Source organism: Dermacentor silvarum, chromosome 1 (genome assembly GCF_013339745.2).
Source record: "Dermacentor silvarum isolate Dsil-2018 chromosome 1, BIME_Dsil_1.4, whole genome shotgun sequence".
NCBI classification, from domain to species: domain Eukaryota; kingdom Metazoa; phylum Arthropoda; class Arachnida; order Ixodida; family Ixodidae; genus Dermacentor; species Dermacentor silvarum.
The window spans coordinates 53,116,877-53,135,741 of NC_051154.1; the positions used below are offsets into that span (position 1 = coordinate 53,116,877).

The 18,865-nt window shown below is 44.9% G+C and overlaps 1 protein-coding gene across 1 annotated transcript in view; it reads right to left on the reverse strand.

The window, feature by feature from the left end:
• Positions 1–18,865, reverse strand: part of LOC119438598 (low-density lipoprotein receptor-related protein 6) — a 79,737-nt gene that overhangs the window by 14,176 nt on the left and 46,696 nt on the right. The window contains exons 5-12 of the mRNA XM_049661083.1: positions 14,374–14,550; positions 3,171–3,315; positions 2,976–3,075; positions 2,626–2,754; positions 2,394–2,497; positions 2,061–2,178; positions 728–920; positions 7–88 (exon numbers count right to left, since the gene is read on the reverse strand). Of these exons, the coding sequence (XP_049517040.1) occupies positions 7–88; positions 728–920; positions 2,061–2,178; positions 2,394–2,497; positions 2,626–2,754; positions 2,976–3,075; positions 3,171–3,315; positions 14,374–14,550 (1,048 nt within the window). The remainder of the gene's footprint in view (positions 1–6; positions 89–727; positions 921–2,060; positions 2,179–2,393; positions 2,498–2,625; positions 2,755–2,975; positions 3,076–3,170; positions 3,316–14,373; positions 14,551–18,865) is intronic.

The window sequence follows — 18,865 nt, forward strand, 5'->3', positions numbered from 1 at the left end:
CGTAACAGAACCATTCAGGTGTGCAGCTTTAACAGTCATCAGGTCCTGGTCAGCAGATGAACGCTCTCGTTCCATCCACAAAACAAGTCTACAAGCAGAGAAAAAATTAGGATACACATTCCAAAGCTAAAAATAAATGATTACGAAGTAAAATTCTGTAATTGCTTTAAATATACAACTGTGTGCTACTGCCAGTGACTTTCTTGGAGAGTTCTGCTGAGTGAAAGAGCCAAAATATTTGAGCAGACTAGCGTGTTTCCTTCCTTTTATTGCAGGCATACTGGAAGGGATACAAAGGTGCTGAAAACTTTCCCAATAATTGCGCATTGCACATATAGGTTACAGAAAATTACTTTATGCTCTGACTAGCCCTTGAAATTGTCTTGTTGCGCAAGAGTCAACAGCAGCTACTTTTGATTCATTGTACCTTCCGCACAAGCACCACTATGAACAGTGCTTGAACAAGGGATGTCGCTGGAGCCAACATCTCTTGTTCAGACGACTGTTGATCACTTTGTCTCCATCTTCCTGTGAACCTCTGTCTTGCTGGACATCACTATGGCGCACAAAGAATGAAATTCTTAAGGAAACTAATATCAGTGAAAAGCCCAAATAAGACTAGTCTCCTTGAACCAGCACCTGGCGTCCAAACAGTGCCAAAGGTTCCGTGGTAGTCATTGCTGTAACGAGTACTCAGTGCATGAATTTGTCTGGAGGGTCCACCAACCTGTTTGCAGCATCCACTGCAAGACCACTGACATGTCGCACAGAATCCCAGATGAGATTGCTGCAGTACCGGCCGCCTGTTGCACACACTGAGATTTGGCTGCGAATTTCGCTGTTGAGCTGCACAGAGTTTCCGATGTACAGGTTGCCAGATAAGCAGTCGAGCGATAGCGCAGTCAACTTCACCAGGGACCCTGGCAGAATAAAAGCAGAGAAATGAAGTGGACAGCTTTCTTGATAGTGTTATACCTGCCAACCTGTGAACATTAAAATGCGTCAAAATCCATGGACAAAACATTGAAAAGGGGGTGGGGGTATAGGGGGGGACAATAACGCGCATTTTTAACAAGTTTGCCCAAAGCACACAACTTTTGTAGGATACATATGCACTTTATTAATGATGATTTACCTATAGACATAGAACACAAACTTGGAACCGCAGAAACTGACAAACAACACAATGTTTTTAGATCACAGTGGCTTTTACAAAGACTTTGCTATTGCCAATTTTGCCTGCTTCAGGAACTTGCCTGAATAAACTTGCTTGAAGCAGGTCCTCTAGAATCTCTTTTTAATCAGAAGACTTTCAATAGTGTGGTCCGAGACCTATGAGGGAAACTCTTCCCAAAGAAAATTTATTTCCATAAAACTTAATGAAACATGAGTAAAATTGCAGAACGAGCCCGACTTTATAAACTCTGAAAATTTCAAAAGAGTTGGCAGGTATGTAGCATGTAATTCTAAACATTGTGATCATGCAATTTCAATGCATGATCAAACATTCAATGCAATTTATCTATCTCGTACTACTACGACCACCACAGCTGTGTCAGCAGTTTTAACGCGAAAGCGTTAAGGACCCCATGTCAGCATGCGGCGTCCATGGCTGAGAAAATAATCCCGAGCCACGCAGGCCCCCCCCCAATGTGTTGCAGTGAAGCCTACTCATAAAGAAAAATGCGATGCGAACGGGGCCCGATAACACTATCACTTTCCACTCTTAAAGACGAAGCTTAAGCGACACACACATTGTGAATGGGGAGGACTCCAGGTTCATTCCAAACCAGCAGTAGCACTTTTATTTAGAAGTGAGCACCAAGGCTAGGCAATGCTACTCAACGAATATGCAGCCTCTATGGCCACAGTCATGCTCACTTCATTCATCTCAGCTGAAAAACTAGTTTGTCTGTCACCACAGCACATTACACTGTCAAGATAGCTAAAAAAAAAAAGACAATTGCGAGGAGCTAATAAACATCATGTCTATGTCAATTTGGTTTTCAGTTACATTCAATATTATTAAACAACTAGATAAAGACTTGCGAAAATCTTACCAAATTCTGCAAATATTTCTGTGGTGTAGGTCTTGAGCATGTGCCTTTTTATCATCCTCCCTTCAATCCAGTACAAAATTTGGTTTTGGCTATCATAGGTTAGGGCAAATGCAGTTGCCTGCAAAAAAATTTACAAGATCAACAAGCATCTGTTGAATTCATAAAGGCTACAAGTCAGAAAACAATTCCAAAAACATTTTAGCACACAAAAGAAGTGTGGGGAAGGAGGACGAGAAAGTACTTATATGTCAAGTTTCATGAAGTACTACACACCAACCGTTGTGGTATTGCTAGCTTTTTTATAGTGCTAGCGCATAAAATAATTCAGCTTACATGCAGCTTCACGGGAGGATAAATCCACCGAGAGGGATCACTTGCGAGGGCGAAATAAAAAATGTTTGTGTTCTTTGCTTGATAAAGAACCAGAGGTCCATGATCTGTTAAAAAAGAAATGACAGCATAAGAAAAATAATCACAAAATTCGCCAGACTGGAACCGTGCAATTAATAGAGACAATTCAGCCATTCCATCAGCACAATACAATAAACAATGTACTTAATTTTACCTTCACAAGTTCGCTTGTCAGGACCAAGTTGCAGGCCATATGGACACATACACAAAGGCTGACCATCTCCCAGAACACACAGGTGACTGCAGAAGCCATTCTTGTAGGCACAATAATTTGTTGTATTGTCTAGGGCAAAAAGTTTCACTTAGTTCACAGAAAACACAACTGAACAAGTCAAACAAAAAAAATAAAAAATAAACCATGGCTCGAAAGTAATGCTTTCTTCCTAAAGTCGTGTTAATTATATTTTTACAAAAAAAAATAAGAAAAGATGCAAAAATTCTTATTACTTGTCACTGAATGTTAAGTTCACCTTACCATGCTTGTGATCAACACCATTTACTTACATGTAGGATGTCTAGAGGGATGAACAATAGTAGCCTGATAGAGTGTGTTACTAGAGTGGACCACCACCTTCTGAGAGGCATTCAATGAAAATCGATGAGCCTGGCAATTAAGAAATATTTGCTGTGACAATGCATTCAGCAGCCAACTGGCATCACATGCACAACACAACCCGAAGTGCATACGAAAATACTTGCCTTAAATATACTAGAAAATGTGATGTCTGTCCAATAAAAGTAATCGCCAAACACATCCATAGAGAAAGGCTTAGAAAATGTTGACAAATGAAGAATTTTCTTATGACTTGTCCCATCATATTTAACAGTATGAATTGATCCAGACCTGAAATAGAATTTTTAGACACAAGATTAAAAGCAAACACAGTTTTCATGGCAAGGTTCCGCACAACAAAGACAAGCAATGTGATGTAAATGAGCACACGTGTGCAAGGCGGCAGTGCCATGCTTTGATTTCAATCAGTTCTAATGCAGTACACTCAGATAAACACAACCTGCTACTGCTTCCTTGAAAACGGTCAACTACCGATGATATGCGACTTCACTACACACTGTTTTAATAAAAGGCTAAACACTTAATTACAACACTACTATGTTCATGTGGCCAAGTTTCTGCATTACTAGCAAAACGTGTTAGTGACCTCAACACTTCTGGGGCACCTTTATAGGCTGCGATGATGTGTTCTATAATCACCACCTTGATAAATCATGTTCCCAACATATGTAAATCACCACGTACGAGGCATAAAGTTCAGTATTCAAGGTAATAGGCTGAGTGGTTTAGCCACTTGTGTAGCCTTGTATGCTGCATTATGCTGCATTATGACAGCATTAAAAAATAAAGTGGTCCCATCACAAATAGTAGTAGTAGTAGTAGTAGTAGTAGTAGTAGTAATAATAGTAATAATATACTACTACTACTACTAATAATAATAATAATAATAATAATAATAATAATAATAATAATAATATTGTAAAAAGCAGACTTACGTTAAGGAGAAAAAAGCTACCTGTACAATGTTACCTAGTGCACAAAACTACAATGTCTCCTAGAAAGTAGCCGATTCTAGAGATGTACAAAAAGAGGGGATAAAACTAGGAGCTCTTTATAAGACAAAATTCAATTCCTACCTTATATAACTCAATGTGACGATATATACTATGATAAAGGAATGTGTTTACTATGCACTGAAGGATAATGTTGTAATTAATAAAATAAAAGTAATGGAATATATTGCAGTGAAATGCCAATGAAAAAAGTATTACCGTATTTTCCAGTGTATAAGTCGTACCTTGTTTCTAAATTTTATGTCGGTGCGTCTTATATAACGGTGTGACTTATATTCATTTTGTTTGTTTTTTTTCCTTCGGAAAAACTGCCGTCAAAATTGGATTGGATGCTATGACCACATGAAGTGCGCTGGGTTGACCTCCTCTGGCAGTTGCTACGGGTTGTGTGCGCGCTACTGAGGTACCGGGTTCTTCTCGTGATCGAGTTGCCGAGCGCCTTGCGAGAAGGACGGAGCAGCAACGCAAGAGGCAGCAGGCCGATCGCGAGTCGACTGACCCCGAAGTCGTTGCATCTGCAGATCACTTTCAAGATACGCTGAGCAAACTATGCAGTTGCTACCAGAGTAGAAGCAAACCCGAGCTGCCTTGCCGCCATGGTGTCTCCCACTTTCCTTTCTTGTGCGTGATTCAGCTCACCGTCGCACGCTTTCACTCGCATGTACAGAATGCAGCACGCTGGGACGATGTGATCGTCCTTGGACTTACACGGAACATCGCGGTGACTACAACGGCAGAAATGCGCCTGGAGTGTCCATACCGTTGCTATCGCAATTGTATAGGAATGGCACCCATACGCTTGCACGTGAACCACGTTCACGAAGTGAAAGGTCAATTTTTTTTTAATCGCTTAGCGAATGAACTGGTGCCTCTTATATAGGGTTTATTTTATTTACTTTCTTCCTTTCTGGGGTTTTACGTGCCAAACCAGTTCTGATTATGAGGCACGCCGTAGTGGAGAGCTCCGGATCAATTTTGACAACCTGGGGTTCTTTAACGTGCACTACAACGCAAGCACACAGGTGTTTTTGCATTTTGCCTCCATCGAAATGCGGCCGCCGGGGCCGGGATTCGATCCCGCGACCTCGTGCTCAGCAGTGCAACGCCTTAGCTGAATGAGCCATCCCGGCAGGTAGTTTATTTTATGTAATTTTTATTTTAATTTTTTCTTAGAAGAACTGCCGTTTTGAGGGGGGTGCAACTTATACAAAGGTGAGAGTTACAGACCGGAAAACAAGGTTCTCATTCAACGCTAGCAGACGAAAGTAAATAAACAGACTTGTTTTCAACAAGGTCAAAAGAGCCAATTAGTTAGCCAAAGAGCCAAAAAGAGACCATAGGCCTACATTGTCATCACATTTTTATGTGAAATGCAGCGGCATTTTAGGAAACAAAAAACGAAGATATTAAGTAGGAGAAAATTAAAATAAAGTATTCAAGTCCTCTTTGGCACAGTTTATGTTATAGCTAATTAGCCACAACATGAATGCCAACATACAAAACTTTAAATGTTAAACAATTAATATGGAGGTGAAATATACATGGTATGGATATACTATTCCCTCTGATCTGTTAACATCTTTTTTTTTAGCCATTTACTATACTCTGTTTCATACTTAGAACACAACTCTGAACAAGCTATGAAAGTGGTGCGATCATAGAAGTCTGATGCCACATGTTTTGCAGTGCAGTTGTTTTTAATGTGTAATGCTTTCTATGGAATAACTACAACTTGTGCAAGTTCCAGTATGCAGCCTAATATGTTTTGGTCAGGAGTGCAAGCGGTGCGCTGTGACCACTGGTTGCAGAAATTGTCAATCCACTCATTTGATGGTAAATAGGTTCAGATCCAAGATATCATGTAATAAATACGTAACAGAGGCATAAAAGTATGAGACAAGGTTAAATTGAATTACATGACACATATCTTTACCTTCCATATGCATAATCATATTTTTTGGTTGTGAATATGAGTCGTGAAAGGTCTCTCTAGCCTTTGTAGTGCTGCCTGTTATCTATTAGTATTAGCAGTCAAGTTCGACTACAGGAAGTCAATTACTTATTTTGTAAAAGCCAAAGCCATTTTGCAAAAAAGTCACTTATGTGCACATGAATGCGTCCTGGTCCGGAGATCAAATTCGAGACCACTGCTTCAATAGGACAGCTACAGTACCAGCTGTATTAACAAGGCAAGCTAGCTACAGACTAAGTTGAATGGCAGATGATACAGTAGCTGCCCTGATCTGGTCGTTATCCCAGGCATGATTCTACGAATAGGAAAAATTTTATTGCGATAGAAATTATATGCACACTCCAAGCGGATTTCTGCCGTCGTCGCTGTTGCTGTCGCCGTGAGGTTCCGTAGAGTCCAATGACGATGAAATCGTCGCCGTGCGCCGTATGCTGTATGTGCGAGTGAAAGCGCGCCAGGGGCGCGCGCTTTCACGGGGAGCGAAGACATGGCGGAGAGCAAATGCGACTTCTTCCGTCGTGCAAAAGGCCGTGGGGGGACGGGAGGGAGGGGAGGCGTCGTTTAGCTGCGGCACCAAATGTGTATTTATATAAATATGTAGTGAGGAGAGAAGGTGGTAAAGACTTCTGACGCTGCTCGACGAGTGTCCCATTCTGATCTCGTCGAAAACCTCCGAGCCGCCCCCAGAGGCACCGGCAACAGTCACCAACGCCGCGGGTACTCGGTGCAAACACTGGCAAAACGCCGACGGCGTCAACAACAGTTCTGCACGTTGCTTGTGCTGCTGCATGTCTAAGTTTATACAGCTGATAAAACTACTATCCTTACTCCGTATAGCTCTCTCAGGGATGGGACTGCTCAAAGTCATTTCGGAGCAGTTTGGAGCCGACAAAATTACATTTTGGAGCAACTTGGAGCATTTTTGGAGCAGTTTGGTAGAATAATGGTAGAATAATGGAATATAGCAGCATACTTTGAAACCACTATGAAACAGAGAATCAACTAACACAAAGCGCGTAGTAGAAGCACGCTTTGTAGCTATAGCGTACTAGAATATGGAAGAGTGGGTTGGCGGCGGCACGGCGTTTGTTTTCCTGTAAAGCCGAAAACATCGGTGGAACTACAATCAAACCATATATTCCCGCGCTCACACCCATGATGATAGTGGAAAATCTTCTCAATTTATGCGGTCTAATCGACGAGCTAACATAATTTCTGGGTCACCATATGTGTCACCGCGGATCCAGAGAGCCGGTATCAACCCTAGGTTAGTATAACGTAAACCAATCTCTCTTTATTGCAATATCAATTATATGGACACTCCAGGCGCATTTCTGCCGTCGTCGTCGCCATGATGTTCCGTATAAAGTCCAGGGGTGATAAGATCGTCGCCGCGCGCCTAGTGCTGTATGTGCGAGTGAAAGTGTGCGAGGGTCGAGGGGCTAAATGTCGCGCGCGAGGGGCTAAATGTCGCGCGCGAGGGGCTAAATGTCGCGCGCGAGGGGCTAAATGTCGCGCGCGAGGGGCTAAATGTCGCGCGCGAGGGGCTAAATGTGTGCGAGGGGCTAAAAGTGTGCGAGGGGCTAAAAGTGTGCGAGGGGCTAAAAGTGTGCGAGGGCTAAATGTCGCGCGCGCAAGGGAGGAAGTACGCCGTCTTCGGTCGCGCACAAGGCACCGGGGGGGGGGGGGGGGGGGGGGGGGATGGATGGATGGATGGATGGAGAGATAGATAGAGATAGATAGATAGATAGATAGATAGATAGATAGATAGATAGATAGATAGATAGATAGATAGATAGATAAACTTTATTAGAAAGATACGAGTTTTGTCTTGCCCCGGGGGGGCATCGCTAATGGTCGGGGCCCCTAAGTCCAAGGCTCCGCTGGCTCTTGCCATCTTCTCTGCTATCTGCATCAGCTTGAGCTGGTCGTCGAGGGCCGAGCTGGACAGCAGTGCCTCCGATTGCTCCCTCGTGGTGTTCAGGGGCCATATTCTAAAACGTTCCATTTGGGCGAAATTTCTTTTTTCGCTTTCAGGCGCGCGCTGATTGGCTGGTTGAGCAAAACCATAAAAGAAGTCGCGCCACCTAATAGTTTCGGTGTATGTCACTTTGACGTCATGGTGTCAGTGGGTGCTCCCGACATGTATTGAATAAACGAACGCCTGTGTCGTATTGCGGACGATGCATTCGAAAACAACACACCCGAGCCGCTCTGCACTCGCACAGTGTGCCCTCTCATGTGTTTTGCGACGCGTTCGAGTGCGCGTGTTGGTAGTGCATGCTGATGTCACGGGTAAGCAGCCGGTTGACTTATTGAACGCGACTTTCGCCTAGGCGAACTATCGCCGAAGTGGAACGTTTCAGAATACGGCCCCAGGTCGTGGTGTTCAATGTTGTGTAGCATGCACTCCCACGTAATGTGGTATAGGGTTGGTGTGGCCCCACACCACGGGCATTCGTCCCTGTAGGCTGTGGGGTGCATGCGATGTAATATGTGTAGGTTCGTGTAAGTGCCTGTCTGGAGCCTACGCCAGGCAGCGGCATCCTCCGTCTTTAGTTTTCGATGGGGTGGGGGATATCACAAGCGACTCCCTCTGTGGTAGTTAAGGATTGCTGAATACTCGGGGTCAACTGGGTCAGGGTCATCTGCAGAAAGTGTGATGAGTGCTCGGTTATGTACAAATTCTCGAGCTGCTCTGTCAGCATACAGGTTACCCGTGATGGCAGCGTGGCCCGGTATCCGAATGGTTTGGATGGTGTTGTCGTCAGTGTCCTCCTTGGGTATTTGGGCTAGGACTTCTGCCGCAGGTCCTGCGATTCTTCCCTGTAGGAAGTTGCGGCAGGCCTGCTGGTAATCCGTGAGGATCGTCAGTGGTTTGTTTGCATGTTGGCCTTCGCGGATGACTAATGCGAAGGCCAGCTCTTTGGCTTCCGTGATAGTGCAGGGGCGGGTCGATGCACTGGAGGTGACGTGGCCTCGGCGGTCGCAGACCACTGCCACTGCACCCGTATTCTTCGTTCCGTACATAGCGGCATCCGTAAAACGAGCCGTGGTATCGAACCTGAATGTTTTCTCTATGTATTGGGCCCTCGCTTTTCTCCTTCCGGAGTGTAGGTTAGTGTCCATGTTGCGTGGTATTGGGGCAATATGATACCTGTCCTGGATGTGACGAGGTATTGTGCAGGTTTCTTAGGTTCGATTTGTTGTGGCTTTGAAGCCCAAGGTTTGTAGGACCTGCCGGCCCATGTGAGTCCGCGCAAGTCTTGCTGAGACGTGAAGGGCTTCTGTGGGCTCGCTGAGGGTGTTGTGTAACCCCAGCGCCAATTATTTCTCAGTCGATGTACTCATCGGCAGGTGGAGAGCAGTCTTGAAAGCCATCTTCAAGAGCGTGTCGGCCTATTTCGTCTCGGATTGTGCGAGATGGTAGTAGGGCAGGCTGTATGCGATTCTGCTCACCACCAGGCTTTTGACCAGTCGGAGGGTGTCCCCTCCCTTCATGACTCTATTCTTGGATGTTACACAGGATATCATGCGTGATATCGCCTTGACACTGGTTTTGAGGCGCGTAAGGGTGTGGGTAGCATGCTGGTTAGACTGCAGCCACATACGCAGCACCGTGAACAATGACTTCTCTGGTATGAGGCCCCCGTTGAGATGTACCTCGAGTTTTCGTGTTGGGTCTGTGGCGACTGTGTGGTTACCCCGGCCTCGCCAGACTCGTATGAGTTCAGATTTCTCGGGCGAGCATAGTAGTCCCCGTTAGCTGACGTATTCTTGGATGAGGTCAGCTGCAGTTTGCAGCCGTTCTTCTTTTTCAATGAGGGATCCTGTTGTGGTCAGTTTTCTTGCGAGGCCGATCATGGCGACATTGAAGAGCATGGGTGAGATGACTGCTCCTTGTGGTGTGACCTTGTTGGGAGGGTGGTGTACTGCAGTCTGGATCTCCCCAATCTTCAGCTCTGCCGTGCGGTGGCTTAGGAAGCTCTGAACGTACTTGTACGTTCGCTCGCCGCAGTTGGTGTTGGCGAGCCCTTCTAGGATTCCTTGGTGGCTGACGTCAAAAGCTCCTTTGATGTCGATTGCTAGGAGGGCATGTTCGCCGCTGCGGGGAACGTTGCTGAAAACTTCTTCCTTGATTTGGAGTAAAACGTCTTGTGCGGACAAGCCTGCGCGGAAACGAAACATGGTGTCTCGCAGGTGCTTGTTGTCTTCTAAGTGTCTCTGTAGTCTCTTGTGTATGATTTTCTCATACACCTTGCCGAGGCAGGGTGTGAGTGAGATGGGTCTGAGAAAATTTTCTATTGCCAATTTCTTGCCCGGTTTGGGGATCATGATTATGCCTGTGTGTTTCCAGATCGCCGGCACTGTACCTTGTTCCCAGTGTTGGTTGAGAAAGGCCGTGAGCATGGAGATGGCCTTGTCGCTAAGGTTTCTGATCATGGTGTTCGTGATGCGGTCCGTGCCCGCCGCTGTGTTACGGGTGGTGGCTGCGATGGCCACTCTCACCTCGTTTTCTGTGATAGGTTCATCCAAAGGTCGGCTGGGTTGTCCCATGAATAATGCAGAAGGGGGGCGTTTTCCGGCGGCTGCTGCGTATGGCGCGGCAGCGTGGGCCCTATCTTGAAAGTGATCTGCTATGGGGACAGAGTGCGAGTGCTCATAGCTTTGCGCGCCCTGTGTTTTCGCCGCTTAGCTCGAGTTGAAGCGAGAGGCAGCATGAAGGTCAATTCACTCGCTGCTGCTGCCGTGCTTCCTCACTCCAGCGTATAGACAGCAAGTTTCCGCGGTCATCGAGTGAGACGTGTTCATGTTTGCTCGTGTTCGCGTGACACCATGCTTGTTAATTTAGTTAGTAAGTGAATGTTTACAGGTTTATACGGCCGATAAAACTACTATCCTTACTTCATACAGATGTCTACTAATTTGTTATGATGCTTCGCCTTTCGGGCGAAACTGCGACTTTCTATTCCGAATCCGCAATTAGCCCTTCGCGAAATGTCAAAATGTCTCAGGCCTCGCCGATGTGGGCATAAAAACAGATTGGAATATTTTTATGGTATACTGGCCCTTGGGAAAGAGATGGCCGACCGCTGAACAAGCGGCGACGTGCGCCTCCCTAATATCTATAGTTCGCTCGCAGTGCCCTAAGCTTGCTTTTCGTTATCTTGCGTCTCAAGCTAGGGAGCGCCGCGCCGCTCGGCCCACTCAACCGTATTCTAGTACACTCTAAATACAGCCGCCCTAGCCGTTCTGACAGCAGTGACAGCAGTGACAGCAGCCGAGAGTGGCCGCACGCGCGCCGGTCACTTGCCGGAAGCGCCGAAAAGTCCAGTGTTAAAAGCACGAAAACCACGAGAAACTGTGCGGGAAGCGCCGTCGCGCGGTCTGCGGAATGTGAACGGCCGCACTGTTTTTCGAAGAACAAATCCGCTTGCTGTTCGCGGCCACTGCCGGAGCACACATGCCAAAGCCGTTCCGGCGCAGCGTGGCGCAATTTTGGTCAATTTTCTGTGTTTGGCGCAGTTTGGCACAGGAATCTGGGTTTGTATTAAAATGGCGCAACTGGTGCAGGAGTCCCACCCCTGCTCTCTACTAATTTGCTATTGCAATTGATGCTTCGCGCTTCGGGTGTAACTGCAATATTTCTTTATTCAACTAACGAGCTTACTAAATTTAGGTGCCCGTGCTTCTTTTTGTAATGCCATTACAAACAGGCAGATGACGAGTTTTCCCTTACAATGCAACATGCATAGGCTATAATTAGGTTGCTGAAGGCCGAGTTAAAGGTTATCTGCACTCGTGCTAATATTTAAGAAACTCTTTGCTGCCTAGTTTTGTCGGCACTTTCCATGCGAGGTCTATCTATCCAGCCACTGCTGTGCAAATTTGGTTGTGCTACATCATTGTGACTGCAGCGCAAAGAACGATGATTGCCCCAATTGGCCCAAAACGATGATTGCCCCAAAAGTGCTCTATTGTGAAGAACTGTAGAAAGCTATGCTGCAGAGTTAAAAATTGCTTGGCATCATGCAATGGTCATCATGAAAGCCTCTGTGTCAAAGGAATGAGCAGAGCACAAGCCAGTTCTTTGCCTTTCAGCAGGACCAAAAAAGCACTGCCTACTGTGGTTATTTCAATGTATTTTTCTATGTCATCTTTGTCAACAATTACCCTACCACTGTGTATGACACTAGGCTCCCCTTCAGACAACAGAAAATGAATCACTGTGCATTGCCCATTGGTGCAAACATGTGGAGCAGCCATTGTTTCCCACACTGCTTTTTAAAAACAATGAATGTGGCACGTCCAAACTTTCCCCGCAGTGATTGCAGAGACAGAGACCCCAGAATAAAAATACATAACACAGTGTGAACAATTCTATTGTGTCATGACAATGTCTTATAGATATAAAACTGCACTGTGCCAATGTGAAAGATGAAGCTGACTAAAAAAAAAAAAGTGTTTGTTGTCCATTATTTAAAGGCCCTCCAGAACATTAGGCTTTAGTTTGCCTTCCAAGACATGTAAAATCTCGCACATTAAAACATGTGCAAATTGATAATAAACATGTATAAACACGTTTACACCGAATAAGTAAATATTAATGCCTATGCATCCACTTTATGCAGTTAGTACTTGATTGGTGCATTTTAACTATTGAAAAATTATGAGGTATTTTTTAAAGTAATAAAACAAAAGAGCGATTGGCACTTCAGTTTGCCAACGAGACAATACTACAAGTTTCATCGATTACGGCTACAACAAGGTCATTTAGTCAAGCTTATTGGTTATTAAAATGCTAAAAATAATTTTAGTCGCTGCTTAAACATGAAGAAACAGATACCTGAAATAAGTATTTATGAATAATTCAAGCCAACATACCTATCTGGCTAGTTATGATATAATTTATATTATCGTTTTCAGCAATGTAACACATCAGATTACCATATGTTATTTTCAGAATTCTTTAGTCACTTATGCAAATATTAATACAGTGTTTTAGCATGTCCAGTATTCAGGTATATGCAATGGCATTTGTGTAATACCGGGTTACCTGATGCTTCGTCTAATCACAATGTCTTTTGGACATGTTCTGATGTTCCACGAGTGTTCTTGCAGAAAAAAAACATTTAAAAAGGCTACGTGCTCACGATTACGTCGCTGTTGAAAAATTAATTCCAGCAGTGAAGTAGAAGACACTTGGTTACTGCAACAATAGCTGGTTCAATTCTGTGCCACCAACCTGGCCGCTCATGTTTACGCCTCCAAAATCGTGGTTAGCCAGGCTTGTTAGTACTGTGACATACTATTGCAAATAGTGTAAGACTGGGACAGAGTATAAGGAAACACACTGACACGGGCGCCCATGTCCTGCGTTCCCCTATTCTTTGTCCCATTCTAGCGCTGTTTGCAAAAGTATATTTATGGCTTTGATAATCCGTAAACGATAAGAAGTTTATTGACAACCTAAAACTCTCTATTAAGTGGTTTGGGGCACTAGAAGATATGCATTAAGTATTTAAATTTCAGCCACAAGAGTGCTCTCCGCTCCTCCTCATTTTAATAAATGAAGAATGAAGATGTGGCTCGATGATGAAGCTGCATGCAACAGCAAATTCATAGCATGCACAGCTCACACTTTGTCTCATTTTGAAGAGACTGGTGCCTCCATTAGTTGGACAAACGTGACATTAGTTGTACAAACGTGACATTAGTGTTACAAATGTGAAAAGGTTCTATTGAACTGACTAAAGTACACTTAGACATAAAAAAGAAGCTTAAAAGAACGTCCATGAAAAGAACATTAAATTTACCGGGCCTTTCCCTCCGTCGCAAATGCTCCCGCCTGAATCTTTTTCATAAAATATACCATTACAATCAAGTGTTGAAACTCGCTCTATTTTCACCGCCTTGCTACGTTTCAGCTAGAACCGATCACCTTTTCAAAGTATGCTTGCCTTTGTGTTGCACTAACTTATGTCATGATTCTTTCGTCCCAAGAACAAGCACTGAATGGAACCACCTTCCCTCCTCCATTGCTGCCATTGCAGATGCAGAACGTTTCAAGATCGCCTTGGAAAATACCTTGTAACTCATTATCTGTTATTTCACTGTATACGTTTGTAATTATACCACTCCTTTCTGTGGTGCCTTCGGGCCTTGAAAGTATAATTAAAATAAATAAATTAATAAATTAATAAATTTAAATTTGAACTTATTTTCATCATGAATGGAGAGAGGCTTGAACAAAAGGTGAAGGTTCATTCACTTGACAGAGGTGCAGACCCCCTTTAAAAGGCAGACAGAATTTTATTATAAAGATGCTATTTCTCAACTTACCTAGCATCAATCCAATAGACTCTATTGACGGCATAATCCAGTGTGATTCCATTGGGCAAAGATTTTGGCAGGTTGCTGTACTCTTCCACATTAACTATCACCTTTCTTGAGCTTCCATCCAGGTAGCTTCGCTCAATTCGTGGGTTTTCATCATTCCAGTCAGTCCAAAAGAGGAACCTGTGCACAGAAAGTTATATTATTAGGCTGTCAAAATTATGAAGCAAAATTTTAAAATTTTATACCAATCATTTGAACAGCTTAAGTGAATGTTCTACAACAAGAACAAGCATGAACTTCCAAAGTACAAGGAACAAAAAGCACTGCTTCTCCCACAAACAAGAAAGCTGGGCCAGTGGAAAATGTTCTGACAGCTGGACATCAAGGAAGTAATCGATACTGAGAAAATTACAGCCAAGTCAATTTCACAACTCTTCTTATTGGCAAATCAGTTGTGTGGAATCCCGCAAGGTGGAGAAAGTGTCACGAAAGGGAAAAGTGTCATCCAACTAAATGTAGCACAAAGCTACAAAGGAAACACATATGGGTTTCTCGGAAAGAAGCTTCGCAGTTCAGAAAAGATTCGTCCTGGTCAGAGATTAGAACTCTGTCAAGCCCATCAGAGATAACTGATGGGCTTGACATACCAATAGTCAAGTGTGTCAAGTCAAGTGTGATAGCACATTTGGGGCAGTTCCTGACCATAGTGGTCCCAAATGAGACCGTCATGGTCAGTGAGCAAACTAGCAACCTGGTGCTTAGCAGCAGAACATGATTATGCACACACGTGAGCAAAAGTATACGGACTAGGGGTTGCGCAATAAAACCTATTTTTTCCTCTGCCTTCAAATGCAACTTGAAATTGAGGACTTGCAGGCTAAACTTGGCATTATGAACTATTCAGTGTACTCGTCAATTCCAGTTCATGCTTGTTAATTACGAAGAAATTCAGTTTCTTGGGCGACGCTGTCGTCCATATACTTTTGCTCACGGGTGTACATAATAACTAGGACACCATGTATATAGTACAACAGTGCATGCCGTATGCGATTGAAAGCTGCCGTGGATCGGACAACGCTTCCCTTATCTTGGTCAGGATTTTGTAGCGGTGCCTTCCACTTGATTCTATGCCACTTTTATCCATCGTTCAGAGCTGGCTGATTCCGCTGAAAACGTGGGCAGAGTGCCACTCTGACCGCAGAAGCAGCGCAAAAAAAAATTCCGGCAGACCCTATCTCATGATGACTGTCAACAGTAATGAAATTAGCCACCAGCTACATATTGCCACTGCCAATACGCTTCATGTACGAGGCGTGCACTACAGCGAGACTCCTCCTTCAAGCTCCTCCTCCCCCCCCTGGACACGCTGTGTCATCTAGCTACCACCGCAAAGTCCTTTGTGTAGCCTCGAAGTTTGCACAGGTGTGTGTCAGTCATGTACTGCAGCCAGGCTCATACGTAAAAGTTACGATGGTCTGCTCCGGACCACCGTCAGTTGCACTTACCCTCCTTGAAGAGGCAGGACGTGTGTCAAGTGAGCTCCTGAACAACACTTTGCAATGTGGTGAACGCGATTTAAATCATGGATCCAGGCCCTCAAAGAGGTGTGATGTAATTCCGCACGTATTTCTCTCACATTTACCACTAAATCATCACTGAATTGTTTTTCTTTAGTTCGAATGTGTGAATGTCGAACGGACCTGTATATGGCTAGGCGAAACCGAAATCCGTCCGTCCGATGTGCGCAGAAACTCATCAGCAATGGCTTAAGCGACGTCGTTTTCTTCAGCGGCTGGCTCGCACGTTGGCGCCCCTCGGCGCAACCGAGCGAACACGCTCTTGCCACTGCTCTTGCGTTCATCGTCGTCGTATTCTTCCACAGCTGGCTGCGTTGCCGCTTATAATTCCAGCATAGAATTTCACTTCTGTCGTCGTAATGGAGAGGCCGCGTTTATGGGGGTATGAGCCATTTATTGTCTTACGTGATGGACAGATTTATACTTTGAAGCAATTTAATTTTGAAGAATCGAAAATGACAATGGTGGGCGGATGCTGCTAACCACGCTGCCGAGCAAACTCGATACATCGAATGCAAGCGACAATGGCGGACTGCGGGCATACTGTCAGTGACGTCGTTTTCTCCGTCGCAGCCGAACGTGTGTATAACCTCATTAAAAAACACAAAGACGTAACCAATAATTGAGAAAGACTTTAATGAACCGTCGGGATAGACACCGGGGCAGCACGTTTCAGCTTCGCTGGTTAACCATCTGTACGCAGTGCCTTTTTTCTTTTTCACCTTTTTCGGCAAATTCAAGGAAGAGGGCGAAATAACTAAAACAAACTGACAAAAAGATCACATTCTGTGGGTTTACATGCCAGAACCACAATCTGATTATTGGACAGGCCGTAGTGGGAGACTTGAGATTAATTCCGACCACCTGGGGCACCTAAGCACATGAGCGTTTATGCATTGCACCCCCATCGGAATGCAGCCGCTGCAAGCTGGATCGAATCCTTGACCTGGTGAAATTACCTGAATGAAAAATTGCAATCTCCATGCACCTAATTAAAAAGATTCACTAACGAACTTTCTAAATATTCGCTTCAGGACACATGTTGCAAATGCAAAATTGAAGCCGAGCAGTGAAGTCATATGACTTGCATAATGTGGACAACCCTGTGCTGCAGCCTGGTGATGTGGGTATGGTTTCCCGTAACTGACACTGGCAGGCTCTAGCAGCCCGATCGCCTGCCCCATCATGTGTTAATGTTTTGTGCTGTTTCTGCAGCGTTCTCTTACTGATATTCAACATGTCCACTTACTGCTGCATGCCACAATGCAAGAAATGTGCCTATGTGAACAGTTTTTGACCTATGGGACCTAAGTACATAACATTCAGTGAGGCATTCAATGCACCAGCTTCATGGTCGTCTCGACTGCTCGAAGTGCAGCAGCTTTGATTCACCAGTCAGTGTAGCGGGAGTTTCTACAAAGACTAAGAAACATTTATAAATAGCCGTTTTGAAATAAAAGTCCATTTACTTCAGAGACATGCTGCCAGTGGTGGCGGCCATGGGGTGACGGGTGATATGTAGTTATTAGTCGCCAATTAACAAAAATTAATTAACTTTAAAACTCAATTTCAGCAGGCTCACTGTAATTGGGAAATTGAAGCGACCTCTCCGCACAAACCATATCAACCTTTGGATCTGGAGAAATGTGATTACCCACGGAACTCTGGCACGACGAAATTTAGCTGTAAGAGCGCGCGAAACCGAAAGGCTACAGTGAGCGCGATGCCGTGCCCCTGGCGACATTCAGCATTCAGCTTATGCCACAAAGCAGCGGGCAGCCAACCTGCTGCCGCTAGGTGCTCCTCGCTGCTGGGTGACATAAGCAAAACGTCCCCTCGAGTAGCGAAGCTTCATGCTCGATGCAGCCTCACAGTTTCGGTTTCGCGCTGTTACGCATTTAGCACAGTTGTGCCGGTAAGCTTGCAACGATGAAATGCCATTCATACCCCTTCGTCTTTGCAAGGACAGGGAGCTGGCGACTAAACCAGCGTCACCCGAGACTAATGGACATGCCATTGTTTTGTATCTTCGGCTGTCCGACAGCTCAGAGCTGATGGGCGAGACAAATTCTGAGTCATCGGTCTCGTGCATCGTTAAACGACATCGTCGCTCTTTTCCATCACGGTATGGACTGTGACAGTCAAACAAAAGAGCTCACTTGAGACGACGACAACGCCGCCCTTCGTGGAAACGCTATTTAGCGTGAAGGCCCATCTCTGTGTCAAGCCGATCTTAACAAAAAGCCCCATCATTCTTGCAAAAGGGGCCAACGGCAAGACTTTCCGTGGGAACGAAGAAAAGTTGAGATTCCCATGTCACCAAGCAGTTGCCCGTATGTGGGGGCGGTTGCGCAACCTTGGAGGTGTAATCCGTCGGAACGGTGCAACGTCATGGGCGGGATTTTGCAAACGTTTCGGCGATCGTGACTGGACGAGAACAACAACAGTGAATTCCCCTATGAGAGAAAGGGGGAAAAGGAAGGGCTTAAAAAGAGGACCTTCAGTGCTGTGAGAGTGCTCGTTCGTGCTTGTACATTGCACCTCTCAAAATGTAAATGCTGTAAATAAACCCTTTTTTTTGCTCTTCTTGGACGTCACCCCAGACCTCTTGATCGCCCGGCACCTGGCACATCACCAGCCACGTAAACTCGTAATGACCGCTCGGACACGAGTCGCAACAACTGGTGGTTAAATGCGGTGAAATGGAACCGTCAGCCAACGCCAAACCCAACAGCGCGCTTTGAAAGCTAAATTTCGTTGTAGCTAGAGTTCCGCGGGTGATCACATTTTTTCAGAACCAATAATTGATATGGTTTGTACGGGAGAACTCACTTCAATTTCCCAATTACGAGGAGCCCGCTGAAACATGTTTCCGAAGGATCAGTTCTTCTCTTAAAATGGCAATTTTTAAATATTAA